The following is a 16,123-nucleotide window of genomic DNA, read 5'->3' on the forward strand; positions in this document are numbered from 1 at the left end:
CAGAATTCAATTTCTTGTCCAATTTCTCGATTCTTCGGACAATAATAATAATAATAATAATAATAATAATAATAATAAACTGAATAAGTTTACCTATCTTTTACACGTTCTCTTTCCTCCTACACCTGACAACATCAAGATAACCGAAAAATTCTTCTTTACCCAAAGGGTTAACCACTGCACTGTAATTCTGTAGTAGCTACTTTCCACTTGACAAGAGTAGAAGAGTATATTTAGCTATGGTAAACAGCTCTTCTAGGAGAAGTACACTCCAAAATCGAACAATCGTTTTCCAGTCTTTGATGGTGCCATAGCATTTGTACCATGGGTTTCCACTGTCTTTAGTTAAGAGTCCTCGTGCTTGAGGATACAATTGGGCACATTATTCTTTCTATTTTCTTGTTGCCTTTCTTCGCTGGGTTATTTACCCTGTTGAATCTTATAGCATCCTGCCTTCCCAACTAAGGTTGTAGCTTAGCTATTAAAATAATAATAATAATGATAATAATAACGATAAGTGAAATGCTTTTCAACACTGGTGATTGTGCCATTATATTAAAACGACATGTTTTCACTATACCTCATAATGCATGGTAAACGTTATTGCCGTTGTCATAATTATCCTCATTATATCCTGTTTCATTATTATCATTTACTACCGTTATTATTTTAATTAGAAGAAAACGCCTGAATATTGTTTTGTAAACAATTTGCATATTGTGCACACGGATACCTTCATCCAAAAGTAGATACCAGCATGCTTACTGTTAATTATTACTTGCTCTAATTTCCTCACTGTAGAAAGTGACCTGGAAAAGATAATAGTTATTATTATTATTATTATTGTTATTATTATTATGAAACTTCATCTGTGGCGGATAACGGGGGAGGGTGGTTTGTGGCACCCTAGCAATACCTGCCAAACTCGGCTGAAACCCCTCATCAGGCTGGGAGCAGCGGAGAGAGGAAAGGTCCCCTTTTGTTTATTTGTTTGATGTGGGCCACCGCCCAAAATTGGGGGAATTGCCTTGGTAAATAGATAGATGATGATGATGATTATTATTATTATTATTATTATTATTATTATTATTATTATTATAAATGTTCTTTAATAGTGGATGTGATATTTTTAAAAGAGAAATCACGTGATATATACGTGCTAATGCAACTAGTATTCATGTGACTTTCTGTGCAACGTTGCATCCGTAATGAAATGCAGTTACTACACGAGTTGAAGAAGTCGAAGCTATTTGGAAGACGGATAACACGTGCAAACGATTGACAGCACTATGGAGTTAACCTCTCCGGCTGCTATGCTCGTTTTGGACGGTAAATATAACTTTATTTTTTTTTCATTCACTAGCTGCTAGGCAATTAATTACCTTGTTTGATTTGACTCTCTCTCTCTCTCTCTCTCTCTCTCTCTCTCTCTCTCTCTCTCTCTCTCTCTCTCTCTCTCTCTCTCTGTCCTGTAAATTAGTTTATTTGCTTTTATAGCTTGTATTAGTATGCTTTTGTGTGTGTTTAGCGTTTATTGCAAAAGCAATCGTATTGGGACTGTATCGAAAATGTCTCAACTTATGCCATTGATAAACACTAACACTGAATTTCCTTCCTTCCTCCTCCCCCCCCCCTTTTTTTTGTAGCAATGTTTAATATACCATCAAGATTTCTCTGATTTCCTTAAAGTAATTTTGAACATAGTCGTTGATGAGACGAGAAACACAGGAAAGAGATTAATAATGATGATGACCTTTTTGTTTATTGTGGTGGCCTATTGGAAACGTCCCTGCCTGGTGATCTACCGGACATGGGTTCGAGCACTGCTCAACCTCTATAGTTTCTTGTAATGTCTGCAAACTTAGTGAGCTAGAGGTCTAACTGATGAGTCATCAGCAGCCATTTCCTAGTCCGCCCTGGTTCTAGCTTGGGTGGAGATTTTGATTGAATTTCGAATTGGAGTCTGTAATAAGACGCAGCTTTATTTTTTATGTTTATAAGATTTTGAGTTAAGAAGTGTCCACCGAGACGCTATAGACTCCAAAACCCGCGCAGGAATGGTATTGGTCTAATAATTATGTGCCCTTAAAGCGCTTGTCATATCTCACCTTTATGCAATTACGGACAGGGAACAGAGACCCAAAATGTCCCTCCGTTGATGTACGTTAGTGAACGTTTAGTCTGGGAATCTCCTCCGGGGCTTCTCCGGTATTAGGCTAGTTCGTTCTGTCGATTACTTCTCCGGTACTCATACTCTGTGTACGTTCTGTACCCGATAATTGGCCGTGGTAATTTCGTTCCTATCCGTTGGTCGTTGTTAGTCCCTTCCTCTCCGTTCCTTGTCCGTTTTCTGTTCGTAATAACCGTTCTAATTTCCTTACATTGCATCCCACGAGATGTAAAGAGCTACAATTTTGCCAACGGATATGACAGTATGACTGTTTTTCGCGCGTAATCTGTCCGTTCACGCAATCCGGCGTCATGTGACAAGTTCTTCAGATGAAATTTTAGTACAAGCTCTCAGCATCTGAGGAAGATGCACATCTAGCATGAGGGTAATTTTTCTTCCATGGGGTTCACAACCCATATAGAATTGGTTTAGCAAGTCATTATCACTCCAGCTTTCGTTCATAGTCCTTTTTTACAAACATACACACTCACTGTGCATTATGGAAGTGGTGCACCACACTGGATGCAATTGACTGATTTTCACAATTCATAGATGCGAGATTGCTTTTAGAGTATTTCATTTCCAGACGATCCTGCCATTGGCTTAGTTGGAAGAATCTGATCCGTCACCGTGTAATCCTTGCTTAGGAGGCCATAGACATCCCATCATGCACACATATCGTCTATAGATAACCATTATCTCTCCCTTTTGTTTGTCCCGATCAGATGTTAGTACCCAATTGCAGCTGGGTGGACAATAGTCCATTTCTTTTAGCGATGCATATTTGCACCGACTCGCGGCGGTGCCCTTTTAGCTCGGAAAGGTTTCCGGATCGCTGATTGGTTGGACAAGATAATTCTAACCAATCAACGATCAGGAAACTTTTCCGAGCTAAAAGGGCACCGCCGCGAGTCGGTGCAATTATGCATCGCTAAAAGAAATGGACTATAGTTGGTGCCATCTGTGGACCCGCCAAACGTAAGCACAGTGCTAACTTGAGGGTTAAGTGTATATGCTGATGTCATAGCCAACATTTCTAAGCATCCCTCTTCCCACAATTAGCAGACTGCGTTTAGTATTGTTCATTCAGTTGATTAAATGTTACTCTTAGTTTTATCCTTTTCCTTGTTAATTATTCTTATTTTCTTTCATTTTGACGTTCTTTTCTCTTGAGTATCTGCCAAAATTCAAGAAATTCAGGAAATTTCAAGATGACTCCGGTCTCGCCATGCGGGATTCAGTCTAGTGAATTGTCCGTGAGATAAGGGCTCTCTCTCTCTCTCTCTCTCTCTCTCTCTCTCTCTCTCTCCCTGGTTTGAAATATATTGTAGAATGGTATTTGCTTCATGAATAAAAATAGCGAAATTTTCTTTTGAGAAATAAAGGTTAGAAGAGTAAAATGGTCTCGTAAAGTATCAACCCCATGAGGTAGAGAGAGAGAGAGAGAGAGAGAGAGAGAGAGAGAGAGAGAGGTGTGTTTTGGCTAAATGCCCAAGGGCCAAGAAGGGGGAGGGAGAGGAAAATAGAGTGAGAGTGTGGCAACTACTGAGTGAGTGTGTGAGTGAGGGGGTCTTTTGGCCCCCATGATTTTCGGCACAGTTCCGGCCTGGCCCTGACGTGCTCCGGGCCTTCGAGGTGTGTGTGCGTGTTTGTGTGAGTGCGCGCGCGCGCGTCCCCCCTTGCTGGCCTATTCTCTTCTAAGGGACCAAAACTTCTCTTTTTCTTCTTATAAATTTTCGTAGTGACCTTTCCGCCGCCCGTTGCTCGTTCCTGCCAGCCAGCCAGCCAGCCGCCCACACACGCCTCCACACAAACACCCACAGATTCCGCCTCACCAGCCTCTTAAGCTGACGACGACTACGAAGCCGCCCACACGTCGCACGCCTACTTGCTCGTATGTGGCCGTGGAAGATGTAGTAACAGCCGTGGCGGTACTAGTTGTAAGAATAGTTAATAGCATCAGTAGTAGAAGTAATAGTAGTGTGCTGGTATTGGTCCTATCTGACCCCGTTATAAACTGCTGGGAGGTCACTCTGTGTCCATCGGAAAGGAAATAAAAAAGCCTTTGGGCAAATCATGGAAGTGCCTTAACCAATAGAAGTGCACCTCATTTTAAATTGGTCAATCTAAATGAAGTGAAAAAGCGAAGTGCGTTCCTTGTTGATTGGTGAATTCTGGAGTAAGCTATCGTTTCCTAGCACGGTTTTTGTTGCCTTCTTAAAAGGGGGAACAAATTCAGTCATTTGTAGCATCCCTTTCAAGAGAAGGTCATGTTTAAGAAACGTTTTGAAGTATAACCTATGCTGTGAAGGTCATACGTAACACACCATTTGACCTTTTGAAGTATAACCCATGGTCTGACCTAGCCCTCGCCAAGACAATCAAGTCGTGTCATCAGTGAGTGCCAGAAGATTGCTGGGATGAGGAAAGAAGTTGCAAACTCGGATGTCCCCAGTCGCACCGTCTGAAGAAGAACCCTTCGGGTGGGTGTCTCCATGTGTGTGGCCAGGGCAGCCCTTACTGGCTGGCCCATCTTGCTACAGCGACTTCGGGAGCCATCGGCTTCGCCAAGGGCGACTGAACTGCTACTGCTGGCGACAACAGGTTGTGGCCATTGCATTAGCGATCGTCGGAGCTGTGGAAGGCCGTCAAGGCAGTGTGATTGGAGGTGGGGGAGGAGGAGGGGCTGAAGTGGTGGGGGAGGAGGAGGAGGAGGTGGAGAGGACCAAAATTTTTGTTCATGTGGAGGGAAGTGATGATGTTGATAATGATAATGATGGTTGTTTAGCAATAACAACAACGCTTATGAAATACAAACGGGAGGAGGTTAGTAAGTAGTAGTGTTTTGGGCACATCTCGAGGAATTGACGCTGGAAAGTATTAGGCGAAGGGAGACTAAATTCTCGAAAAGTGAGGAGGAAGTCCTTTGGGAAAAATGATGATGATGATGATGACTCTCAAGGACCAACTAATGATGACGGTTGTGTTGTTGGTTATTGTTGATGTGGTGGCACTGGTGGTGATGACATGAAGTTATTGGTGGTGAGCGGCCAGGATGCCGGTCAGCTGCACCATGCTCGACACCCCCGGACACGCCACTGCCACCACCGACCCCCCAATTACAACAGCCACAACAACAACAACAACAACAACAGCAACAACAACAGCAAGAGCAACTACAACAGCAGCAGCAACAACAGCAGCAGCAGCCACCTGGAAATACCACACATTGCAACAACTGCACAGGTAAACAGTTAGAAAACTGTCGTTATTTAACCCTTTCCCAGCTAGTGGTGGATTTAACAATATTTTTTATGTACAGATGGCGTCATTAATTTTGGTACATTGACATCTTTTGCTTCCCACGAAGTGTACCCGGAATTAACGAAGCCAACTATACCAAATCTATCAAGACTACATAAATTCCAGCTTGTTGATGTTAATCGGAAAGCGCCCCATCAAGACCTTAACAATAAATGCCAACTTGGTTGCTTTGGGTGATTTTTTTTTTCTCCAAATTCACATAAGTTACCAGTGGCAGTGAAAGGGCTAATGTAAAATATTCTCAGATGGGCTTCTTATTAGGTTTCGGGGTGAGGTTGTTAGCCTCATACACTGTTCTAAGAAGGTTACGACCAGATGCAATTGAATAACCGCAGGAAGCATATTTTTGGTCCTTAATGTCTCTTTCTGTTGTCACGATGCACTGTCACCTCGTGCGGTTTTGAGAAAAATTTTATCAGCTGTCTATACATTTTATGTACGTCTCTGTCTTTCGTCTTGTGTATGTATTCGTATTGTATTATGAATACATGTTTGTTGAATGTACATGAAAAACATTATGCTGATTTGTCTTTGTTTCTTGCTGACGGTCATGCAATAGTGTATTATTATTATTATTATTATTAATATTATTATTATTATTAATAATAATAATAGCTAAGCTACCACCCCTATTGGAAAATCAGAATGCTCAAACCCCACTGTCTCCAGCAGGGAAAAATATCCTAGTGAGGAAAGGAAAAGGTAGCAAGGAAATAAACTACAAGAAAGGTAATGAACAATTAAAATAAAATATTTTAAGAACATTAACAACATTAACATAGATCTTTCATTGATAAACTATAAAATCTTAAAAAAAAACAATAGAAAAATAAATAAGAGAGAGTAGTGTGTCCGGGTTTTTTTTTATCCTGAAATGTGTGATAAATGATAAACCCATATCAGTGTTAGTCACTGATAAAACTAATCAGATTTTAAGCTCGAGTGAAGGAGACTATTTTTTACTAAATATTTCCTCTAGTTCTTTTACCGATGAGAATTGATGTGTCAATCAGAATTTAAAATATTTTTTTTTTCTTTTTTTGGTTTAAATATATAATTGTGTAGTTGGTAAAATGAAGAAGTAGAAAAAAACTGTTACGTTGTGTATTTATTATTATAGTGTTTAGTTATCCTTGGTTCTTTTACTGCTCGTTATTATTATTATTATTATTATTATTATTATTATTATTATTATTATTATTATTATTATTATTTCCCCAATAAGGAAATCACCCCAGTAAGGAAAGGATTTTTTTTTTACTAATTAAACTAAAATATAAAGTATAGAAGTAACATTATTCTGATAAACTCAATAGAAAATTAAATATTTTATATTTATGTAGATAACGTTTCGCAAATTATCCCTGATTATCAATCTCCCAATCTGTCTGGCCTTTATTTATTTATTTATTTTTTTTTTTATTTATTTATTTCTAAGCGTGACAGTGTGTGATTATTTTTTATCGGCAGCAAAATCTAAAATTGTCTCTCTCACCTGAGTTAATGATCCAATGATGTCTGTAGGTTTTAACGCCATTTTTTTTTTAAATTAATACCTCTAAAACCAAGGATAAATTTCCTTTTAGAAATATTTTGATATAGGTAATTTCATGATCTATTATTTTTTTTATTATTATTTAGGTTATAGACTCCACCCCCCCTCCCCAGTTTATTGAGATGTGGTTAGTTGCGCTGGAGCAATTAACTGAACTGTCTAACGTGAGTTTAGTGTTATACCACTGTTGCTGATTGTAGCCTCCAATTGGAGTGTTGAGGGGGGGAAGCTACTCTATCCATATGCATGATTTATTATTATTATTATTATTATTATTACTTCTACTACTACTACTACTACTACTATTATTATTTTGGGAGTAGATCCTCTTTCACGAGAATGTAAAGGTGCCAGGAATTAATGGATTTATTGGAAACGCTGGAATTGGGTGATGACAGTGTAATAAAGTAGCTGACCATTGTGTGGAAGGTATGCCTAAATGAAGGAAACGCTCCTAATGAATGAGTGAGATTTGTTGTAGCGATTATATTATTATTGTTGTTATTGTTGTTGATTGGGGGTAAGTATGTAATGGTTTTAATTTCGTTGTTGTGGGGGTTGTGGCCTGATTGGTAACGTCTCTGCTTGGTGTTTGCCAGACGGGTGTATGCAACCTTACCATCCTTGTGAACGAAGGTTGGGGGATTTGGGGGCTATATGTTGAGTCATCAGCAGCCATTGCCTGGCCCTCCCTGGTCCTAGCTTTGGTGGAGAGGGTCTTAGGCGCTGTCCCTTGCCTCTGCCATTCATGAGCGACCTTTACACCTTTAAATAGCTGTAAATGATAGTCGATGGTATATACTCTTTGAAACTAATGAACTGACTTAACAAAAGTCATATTTCGATTTTTACTGGACTTTTAAGTCAAACGATATCATTATGACAGGTACTCTTGCTTTACTGAGACCATGTTAGGATTCCAGGTAATCAAGCGACTATATTTTCTAAAGACTGAATTATTAGAATATTTCTTGAACATCTGTGACAGTTAGAAACATTTTCAATAAGCCACAGCTATCAATTTATCATATCTGTATATCAGTACTTTATAGGATAAGATGACTGTTATGAACCTGGGTGTAAACTACAGTGTGTGGTATATATATATATATATATATATGTATGTATATATATATATATATATATATATATAAGAAAGGGTGGTATTTTACCATTTCGCGAAATATAAGAATAGTATTCTGTGATTAAAGATTGCATTCTGGTTCAATTTTGAAAGTATTTATGAGAGAGAGAGAGAGAAGAGGAGAGAGAGAGAGAGAGAGTTAGTTGCTGGGATGGACAATAATAACGTGCTATGCATTTTTAGAGAGAAAAGGGCGAGAAAGTATTAATCTCCGAAGAGGATGTTCCAAAGATGATATTGTCGGTGGTTTTTCATTTAAGTATGTAAATTACAGTTCAGTCTATTGATTAAAAATATTTGAATTAATTAATTACACATGGTTACATTCCTGCTTAACACTTCTATTAACGTAATGAAAGAGTTTGAGTATCGCTATTATCAGCAAAGCTGTATTAGTCAGGCCCCACCCATACTAGGTTGGTTTTGCTGTGAGGTCAGACGAAAATCTCCCATTATCAATTCGTACTGGCCAGCCGGGTTATGAAAACTGGCCAAACTCCAGACATATATGCCCTGCACTGAACTAGAAACGGTTGCATTTGTTGTTGTTGTTGTTGTTGTTGTTGTGTTTATATACAGTATACATATATAGTTTGTATAAATGTGTTATTTACTAATTTATTCCATGAAGATGCAGCACTTTGGAGAATAATTGGGAATAGGAGAACGTAAAGATGGCTGGTGTTGATGGTTTCAATTGAAACACTGTTGTTGGGTGATAGCAGGGTAACCGAACAGCTGACCAGTGTGTGGAAGGTATGGCTGGATGAGGGAAACGTTCCAAGTGAATGATTCGGTGTTGCTGTAATAATTGCATATTCTAATGATAGTCATATATTTACGCAAATATTAGCATACCAACCGTATTATTAACTGCGTCATTTCCCAGAGAGTAGTTAATGGTCTGTTAGTTTATTTATCCCGGTCTATTCCCCTGGAAACCGTCAATATGTTCGACCGCTTTCTCCTCCTTTTCCTCTAATCGTTCTTCATTCATAAAAGTATTGGTGATGACTACCCGTTATGAGGAGTCTTTTTGGCAGCTCACCATCGACGTCATATTCATAGTTGCATAGTCTCTCTCTCTCTCCCTCTCTCTCTCTCTCTCTCTCTCTCATCTATGAAGTGGTTTCCTGACGTCAGGTTGGCTAATCGTCAGGTTTCTGACGTCAGATTTCGTACCTTTCACGATTTGTTTGAATTGATTCTCTCTCTCTCTCTCTCTCTCTCCTCTCTCTCTCGAGAGAGAGAGAGAGAGAGAGAGAGAGAGAGAGAGAGAGAGAAATAATTTAACAAAATTAAATTTTTTTTTTTGGACATATTTTGTCAAAATTTAAAGGATAGGTTTATGTTTTTTAACAAAGTACATTCTCGCTCATAGTAGCCCTTAAATCTCGCCTGCAGTTACTTATCTATTTTAAGATTTCATCGGAGGACTGCATATGCATTTGTATATATCTTATTTCTCTAATGAAGTTTATTCTTTAATAGTTGGGCTTGTAGCATTGCGTTTTTTTAAATTAGTATATAGGTAATTAGGAACCCCTTTATTTCCTTTCCTCACAGTGCTGCTTTCCCTGTTGGAGTCCTTTGGCTTGTAGCATTCTGTTTTTTTTTTTTCCAACCAGGGTTGTAGATTGGTTACAGATATTGATATTTGTATTTTATAGTTAATAATAAATTCTTCCAAGTCTACAGATTATGCTTCTTACTTTAGACAATCTGGAACAACTCTCTCTCTCCTCTCTCTCTCTCTCTCTCTCTCTCTCTCTCCTCTTATTTTACTTTTATGATGATTATCAGTAAATGAAAGCATATCACGCAAGCCTTAATTAGCTTGATCCAGGGAGATGTTAAAATGACTAATTAAAATGTCAAATTGGTTTGTTATTTTGCTGTTGTTTACTCTCCACATATTTTCCTGGTTCGACGACAACTATGCTTTTATTTCTTGTACGACAACGTCTTTTTTTTCCCTGTACGATTAATTATATTAGTTTGCAGAACGTCTATACTTTATTTTTTCTTGCAATACGAAGTTCGTGCTTTCTCTTCCTTAGCACGAGAACTTAACTTATATTTTTCCTTTTACGAAGATATCTATATTTTTCTTTGTACGGTAACTTTACTTATATTTTTCTTTGCACGATATCTATATTTTTTCCTTTGCACGATAACGTATATTTTTCTTTGCACGATAACTTTACTGATATTTTCTTATCACGATATCTATATTTTTTCTTGAACGACCAAGATGTTTTTTTTTTTTTACACGACGGTAGATGTGTGAACGTAATATGCGGGCGCGCGGGCGGACATGTGAATTTATAGGGCGTGAGTCACCTCTCGAGAGTGGTTTGACTCTCTCTCTCTCTCTCTCTCTCTCTCCTCTCTCTCTCTCTCTCTCGATGAGAAACCCGTCGTTTAAAAGGTTTAAAGACCGCTCATGAATGGCAGAGGCAAGGCCCAGTGACAGTGCCCTGTCGAGCAGGACAATGCCCTAGAGACTGACCATATATACATATGATTAGCGCCCAAGCCTCCTCTCAACCTAAGCAAGGACCAAGGACGGCCAGGCAATGACTGCTGATGACTCAACAGATAGACCTATGGGCTCCGCCAAACCCCCCATCCTTACCTCACAAGGATGGTGAGGTTACAGGGACCAAAGGAACTAACGTGTCCTGCGCGGGACTCGAACTCCAGTGTGGCGTTCACCAGTCAGGGATTTTACCACATGGACCACCATAATGGGGAATTTGCAATTTCCCATTAAGAGATTGATAATTGATTGATTTATCTCAGTTTCCTGCTAGCTGATTGGTTAGAATTATTTTGTCCAATCAATCAGCGCTTAGGAAACTTTTCCGAGCTATAAGGACACTCCTGCGAGTCAGTGCAAATGCACCTCATTAAACAAAATGACTATAGGTATGACTGAGAACTTACATTAAAAGGTTGAAAAAACGTGTTTACCCTATAATGTTTTCTGCTACGTCATTCGACCCATATCTGCGTCTACCTTTCAGTCTTCAACTTGATCTCTCTTCCTATTTCCTTTCTTCCATCTCACTTTGCAACCCTTTGGAATGTGAGGTTCTGATGGACTTTTTAATTCTGAAAAAAAAAAAAAGAAATCTTTGCTTAGAAAGGCCTCAGGATAACATGGAAATCGTAAATTCTACATTTTCTAATTTTGAGACGTTGTCTGTAACCGTCACCATTGTTCATCTGTACAGTCACCATTGTTCATCTCTACAGTCACCATTGTTCATCTGTCCATTGTTCATCTATACAGTCACCATAGTTCATATGTGCATTGTTCATCTGTACAGTCACCAAAGTTCATCTGTGCAGTCACCCATAGTTCATCTGTGCCTTGTTCATCTGTACAGTCACCATATTTCATCTGTGCATTGTTCATCTGTACAGTCACCGTTGGTTCATCTGTACAGTCACCATTGTTCATCTATACAGTCACCATTGTTCATCCGTACAGTCACCATTGTTCATCTATACATTGTTCATCTCTACAGTCACCATTGTTCATCTCTACAGTCACCATTGTTCATCTGTACAGTCGCTACTGTTCATCTATACAGTCACTATTATTCATCTGTCCATTGTTCATCTATACAGTCACCATTGTTCATCTGTTCATTGTTCATCTATACAGTCACCATTGTTCCTCTATACATTTACCATTGTGCATTTGTCCATTGTTCATGTATACAGTCACCATTGTTCCTCTGTACATTTCACCAGTTTTCATTTGTCCCTTGTTCATCGTCGCTGGTGATTGCAGATTGCTCTGAAGGGTCTGGTGGATGCAATTGTACGACTTACTTTTGGAACAGAACAGACCCTGCTCTTCCAAATGTATTCGTTCTTCTTCTTCTTCTTGATTATCGACTTGATGCATTGGATGTATCTATTTGCATAACAGGTGCACACACACACACACACACACATATATATATATATATATATTTATATATATATGTATATATATATATATATATATATATAATATATATATATATATATATATATATAATCTCTACGCCTATTAACACAAAGGTTCTCGGATAGATTTCGCCAGTCATCTATATCTTGAGCATTTAATTCAATACTTCCCAATTCCTCATCTCCTTCGCGTTTCATATCCCGCAGCCATGTATGCATGGGTCTTCCAACTCTTCTAGTGCATTGTGGAGGCCAGATGAACGTTTGGGGGAACTAATCTCTCTTGGGAAGTGCGAAGAGCATGTCCAAACCATCTCCATTTCCTATATATATATATATATATATATACTACATATATATATATATATATATATATAGTTAGTAAGTTAGTTAGAATGACCACGTTTAACCAGTATCAAGTGTCTTGAATATTTGTGCTTATTAAATAAAGCAAAGCAGGGAATGTTTTTTCAAGTCCCCTCATATCAATACGTGTACGAATAAGTTGAATGAATTCAACGTAAACTATACGTGTACCGTAAAGTTAGCATGTTACCAATTTCTCTCTCTCCTCTCTCTCTCTCCATCTCTCTCTCTCTCTCTCTCTCTCTAAGCACTGACACCTGTATGCTGCTCTGCTACCTTGACCATCAAAAGGCTTCCTCTGCTTAAGAAATACATACACATGTCTATGATTTGGCTTCTGTGATTGGTCACACGACTAAGACTGGCACTGGAGGATAAGCTGCTTTTAAGTGGATCTCTCTCTCTCTCTCTCTCTCTCTCTCTCTCCTCTTTCCTCTCTCTCTCTCTCTCTCCCTCCTCTCTCTCTCTCTCTTTCATTTTGATTAAAGATATATTTGTTTCATTTCAGTGTTCGAATTTTCGATTCTAAATCACACTATATATATGTGTATGTATATATATATATATAATATATATATGTGTGTGTGTGTGTGTGTGTGTGTGTGTATGGAACGTATCTCCAATTTTGTTTGATATGATGCAGGTGATGGCAGTGGGAGTACTGGTGACCCGAAGGTTAAGTTTGAATATTGAGTTGTTTGAAGATTTTACGAATGTAAGTTTCTTGTACCTCGGGTTGCTTAACTACTGATTTTGTTTTAATGTTTGTGTTGAAGGTAAATGAATTATCAATTTTAACATAGTAAATTTTTCTTTTTTTTTCATTTTCTCAATGGGCTATTTTTTCCCTGTTGGAGCCCCTTGGGCTTATTGAATCTTGCTTTTCCAACTAGGGTTGTAACTTAGCAAGTAATGATAATAACTATAATAATTGAGTGCTTTAGAAAGTTATGATTCTAGTGAATGAATAATTTCATCTTTCAGTCGAGTTTTCTTGCAAGACCTAATTAGAAGCCGATTCAAGATATTTTGTAAATTAATGGATAATAAAAATTTTTACGATCTTTTTTATTTTCTGAAATGGTTTGAATAAATTTTTATATAATTTTGAAATGTTAAGGACTTTTTACCGGCATTATGTTATCTAATCCTTGTTTTTAGTCTCGTAAAAGAACAGAAATTGACATAATATATATATATATATATATATATATATATTCTTTTATCTGGTAGGATACTTCATTGGTACTTGTCTAAGCATCCCCTCATCCGAAGGGTCATTAACTCTATAAGTGTTAATTGTAGACTTAAGGCTGTGTACCACACAATTCTCTCTCTCTCTCTCTCTCTCTCTCTCTCTCTCTCTCTCTCAACTGTAACAGTTTCTAGTGAGTGTGGTGTAGTAGGTTCCAAGGGGCATGTATCGGTGGGTAGTGGGTACTGGGTACGGAGATGTGGATATGCGATGGCCTTCCTTCAAGTCTTACACGTGCCAGACATTTGCCCCCCCTCTCCCTCCCCCCTCCTCCGCTCTCCCTCCATCTCTCCTTGCCCACTACTACTTGCACCGGTGCCAACAATCATGCTGCTACTCGCCCCCCACCGGGTGCCAAGGGTCCTCTGCTAAGCAAAAATTCCTCATTGTATGTGAGGGCCGTTAAGAAGGCTGTGATGGGAGATTGAAACTCCCCCTCTACCCCCGACCCCCCCAAGGCAGAAGACGGTCATCGAAGAGACTGTCACGCTGGCCCTTCATCTCTCTCTCTCTCTCTCTCTCTCTCTCTCTCATCATCATCATCATTATCTCCTCTTACGCCTATTGACGCAAGGGGAATTGATTAGTTTTCGCCAGCCGTCTCTATCTTTAGATTTTAATTCAATACTTCTCCATTCACCATCTCCTACTTGGCACTTCATAGTCCTCAGCCATGTAGGCCTGGGTCTTCCAACCTTTCTAGTGCTCATTTCTAATATTTCTCTCTCTCTCTCTCTCTCTCTCTCTCTCTCTCTCTCTCTCTCTCTCATATTTGACATTACTTATATTTGATATTCCTTATACACTTGCGCATTTTAAGTTATGTGGTGAACTTGCGAAGTCATGAAATGATTTCTTCCTGTCTTGATGTAACAGGAAAAAAATAACGGGTGGCCATGTGCTTATCGGCGGTGAAAGGCTGTTTAATGTTTATTCCGAACCCTCTCTCAAGTCATGTAGTTGTGTCGAACTCCAAGTTAGTAATAACACTCTTAACCTCTCCTGTGTGAATGTGTCAAGTGCCATGTTTGTAAGGCTTAGAGTGGTGGAGTTTGGTCTTATTATTGAAGACATCTTATTTCTCTCTCTCTCTCTCTCTCTCTCTCTCTCTCTCTCTCTTATATATATATATATATATATATATATCATCTCCTCCTACGCCTATTGACGCAAAATGTCTAAGATTTCGTCAGTCGTCTCTATCTTGAGCTTTTAATTCAATACTTCCCCATTCATCATCTACTTCATGCTTCATAGTCCTCAGCCATGTAGACCTACTTCTTGTGAGGACTTTGCTCTCAAATCTACAAAATCTGCTGGATATTCCTTGTCACACTACGACTCATGTCCATACAGTAACACCGATCTCACTTAATGATATATAGCCCTATTTTTATATATAATTTCAGGTCGTTTGATTTCCAAATTTTACTTAACCCAGCCATTGTCTGATTTGCATTTTTCAATCTTTCATTAAATTCAAATTTAAAGATCCCCTATTAGAGATCATAGTTCCTAAATATTTAAATGATTCCACCGCATTAATGCTTTCTCCATCCAATGATATTTCATCTTCCATTGCATATTCTGTTCTCATCCTCTCTGTCTTTCTTCTATTTATCTTTAAGCCATCCTCCTATGATATTTCATGCATTCTAGTAAGTAGGTTTTGCAAGTACTGTGGTAGAACACCACAGGACTTGCAAAACATACTCTTGGTCAGCTAATATTCTGTTACCAATCCAGTCCAATCCTTCTCCACCACCCCCAACTGTTCTATGCATTACAAAATCCATGAGAAGGATAAACAACATTGGTGACAATACATTCCCTTGGAGTACTCCTTTGTTCACTGAAAATTCATTTGATAAGACTCCACTAACATTAACTTTGCACTTGCTATGCTCATGAACAGACTTAATCAAATTCACATATTAAAGAGGAACTCTATAATAACCTAGGACTCTCCACAAAATTGGCCGGTTCACACTATCAAAGGCTTTTTCATAGTCCAAAAATACCACCAAAAGGGGATTTCTATATTCTGCACATTATTGTACCACATGTATTAAAATTAAAATTTGGTCAGGACAACTACCTTTTCTAAATCCTGCTTGTTCATCTCTCAGCTTTTCCTCAATCTTTCTTTCTAGTCTCTTTGGAATGAGCATACTATATATTTTCATGACAACTGACGTAAGTGTGATGCCTCAGTAATTAATGCAATCAGTCAGATCTTTTTTTGCCATTTTAACCAACACTCCTAGCTCCCATTCATTAGGTTTTGCCTATTCACGCCACATTTTAGCAAAATAGTCTTGCAAGTATTCTGGGAGTCACTTC

The 16,123-nt window shown here is 38.5% G+C and overlaps 1 protein-coding gene across 4 annotated transcripts in view; it reads left to right on the forward strand.

Annotated features, from left to right (window-relative positions):
* Mrtf (Myocardin-related transcription factor) overlaps positions 1–16,123 on the forward strand; it is a 253,621-nt gene that overhangs the window by 145,203 nt on the left and 92,295 nt on the right. The window contains exon 1 of one of the 4 annotated variants that reach the window (XM_068383401.1): positions 1,127–1,329. The exons of 2 other annotated variants lie outside the window; for them this stretch is intronic. In XM_068383401.1, coding sequence (XP_068239502.1) covers positions 1,290–1,329 — 40 coding nt within the window. In that variant the 5' untranslated portion in view covers positions 1,127–1,289. Of the gene's footprint in view, positions 1–1,126; positions 1,330–5,301; positions 5,417–16,123 lie in introns of those variants that run through there. One more of the 4 variants, XM_068383405.1, reaches the window with a different exon arrangement.

This window comes from Palaemon carinicauda, chromosome 11 (assembly GCF_036898095.1).
Source record: "Palaemon carinicauda isolate YSFRI2023 chromosome 11, ASM3689809v2, whole genome shotgun sequence".
NCBI classification, from domain to species: Eukaryota; Metazoa; Arthropoda; class Malacostraca; order Decapoda; family Palaemonidae; genus Palaemon; species Palaemon carinicauda.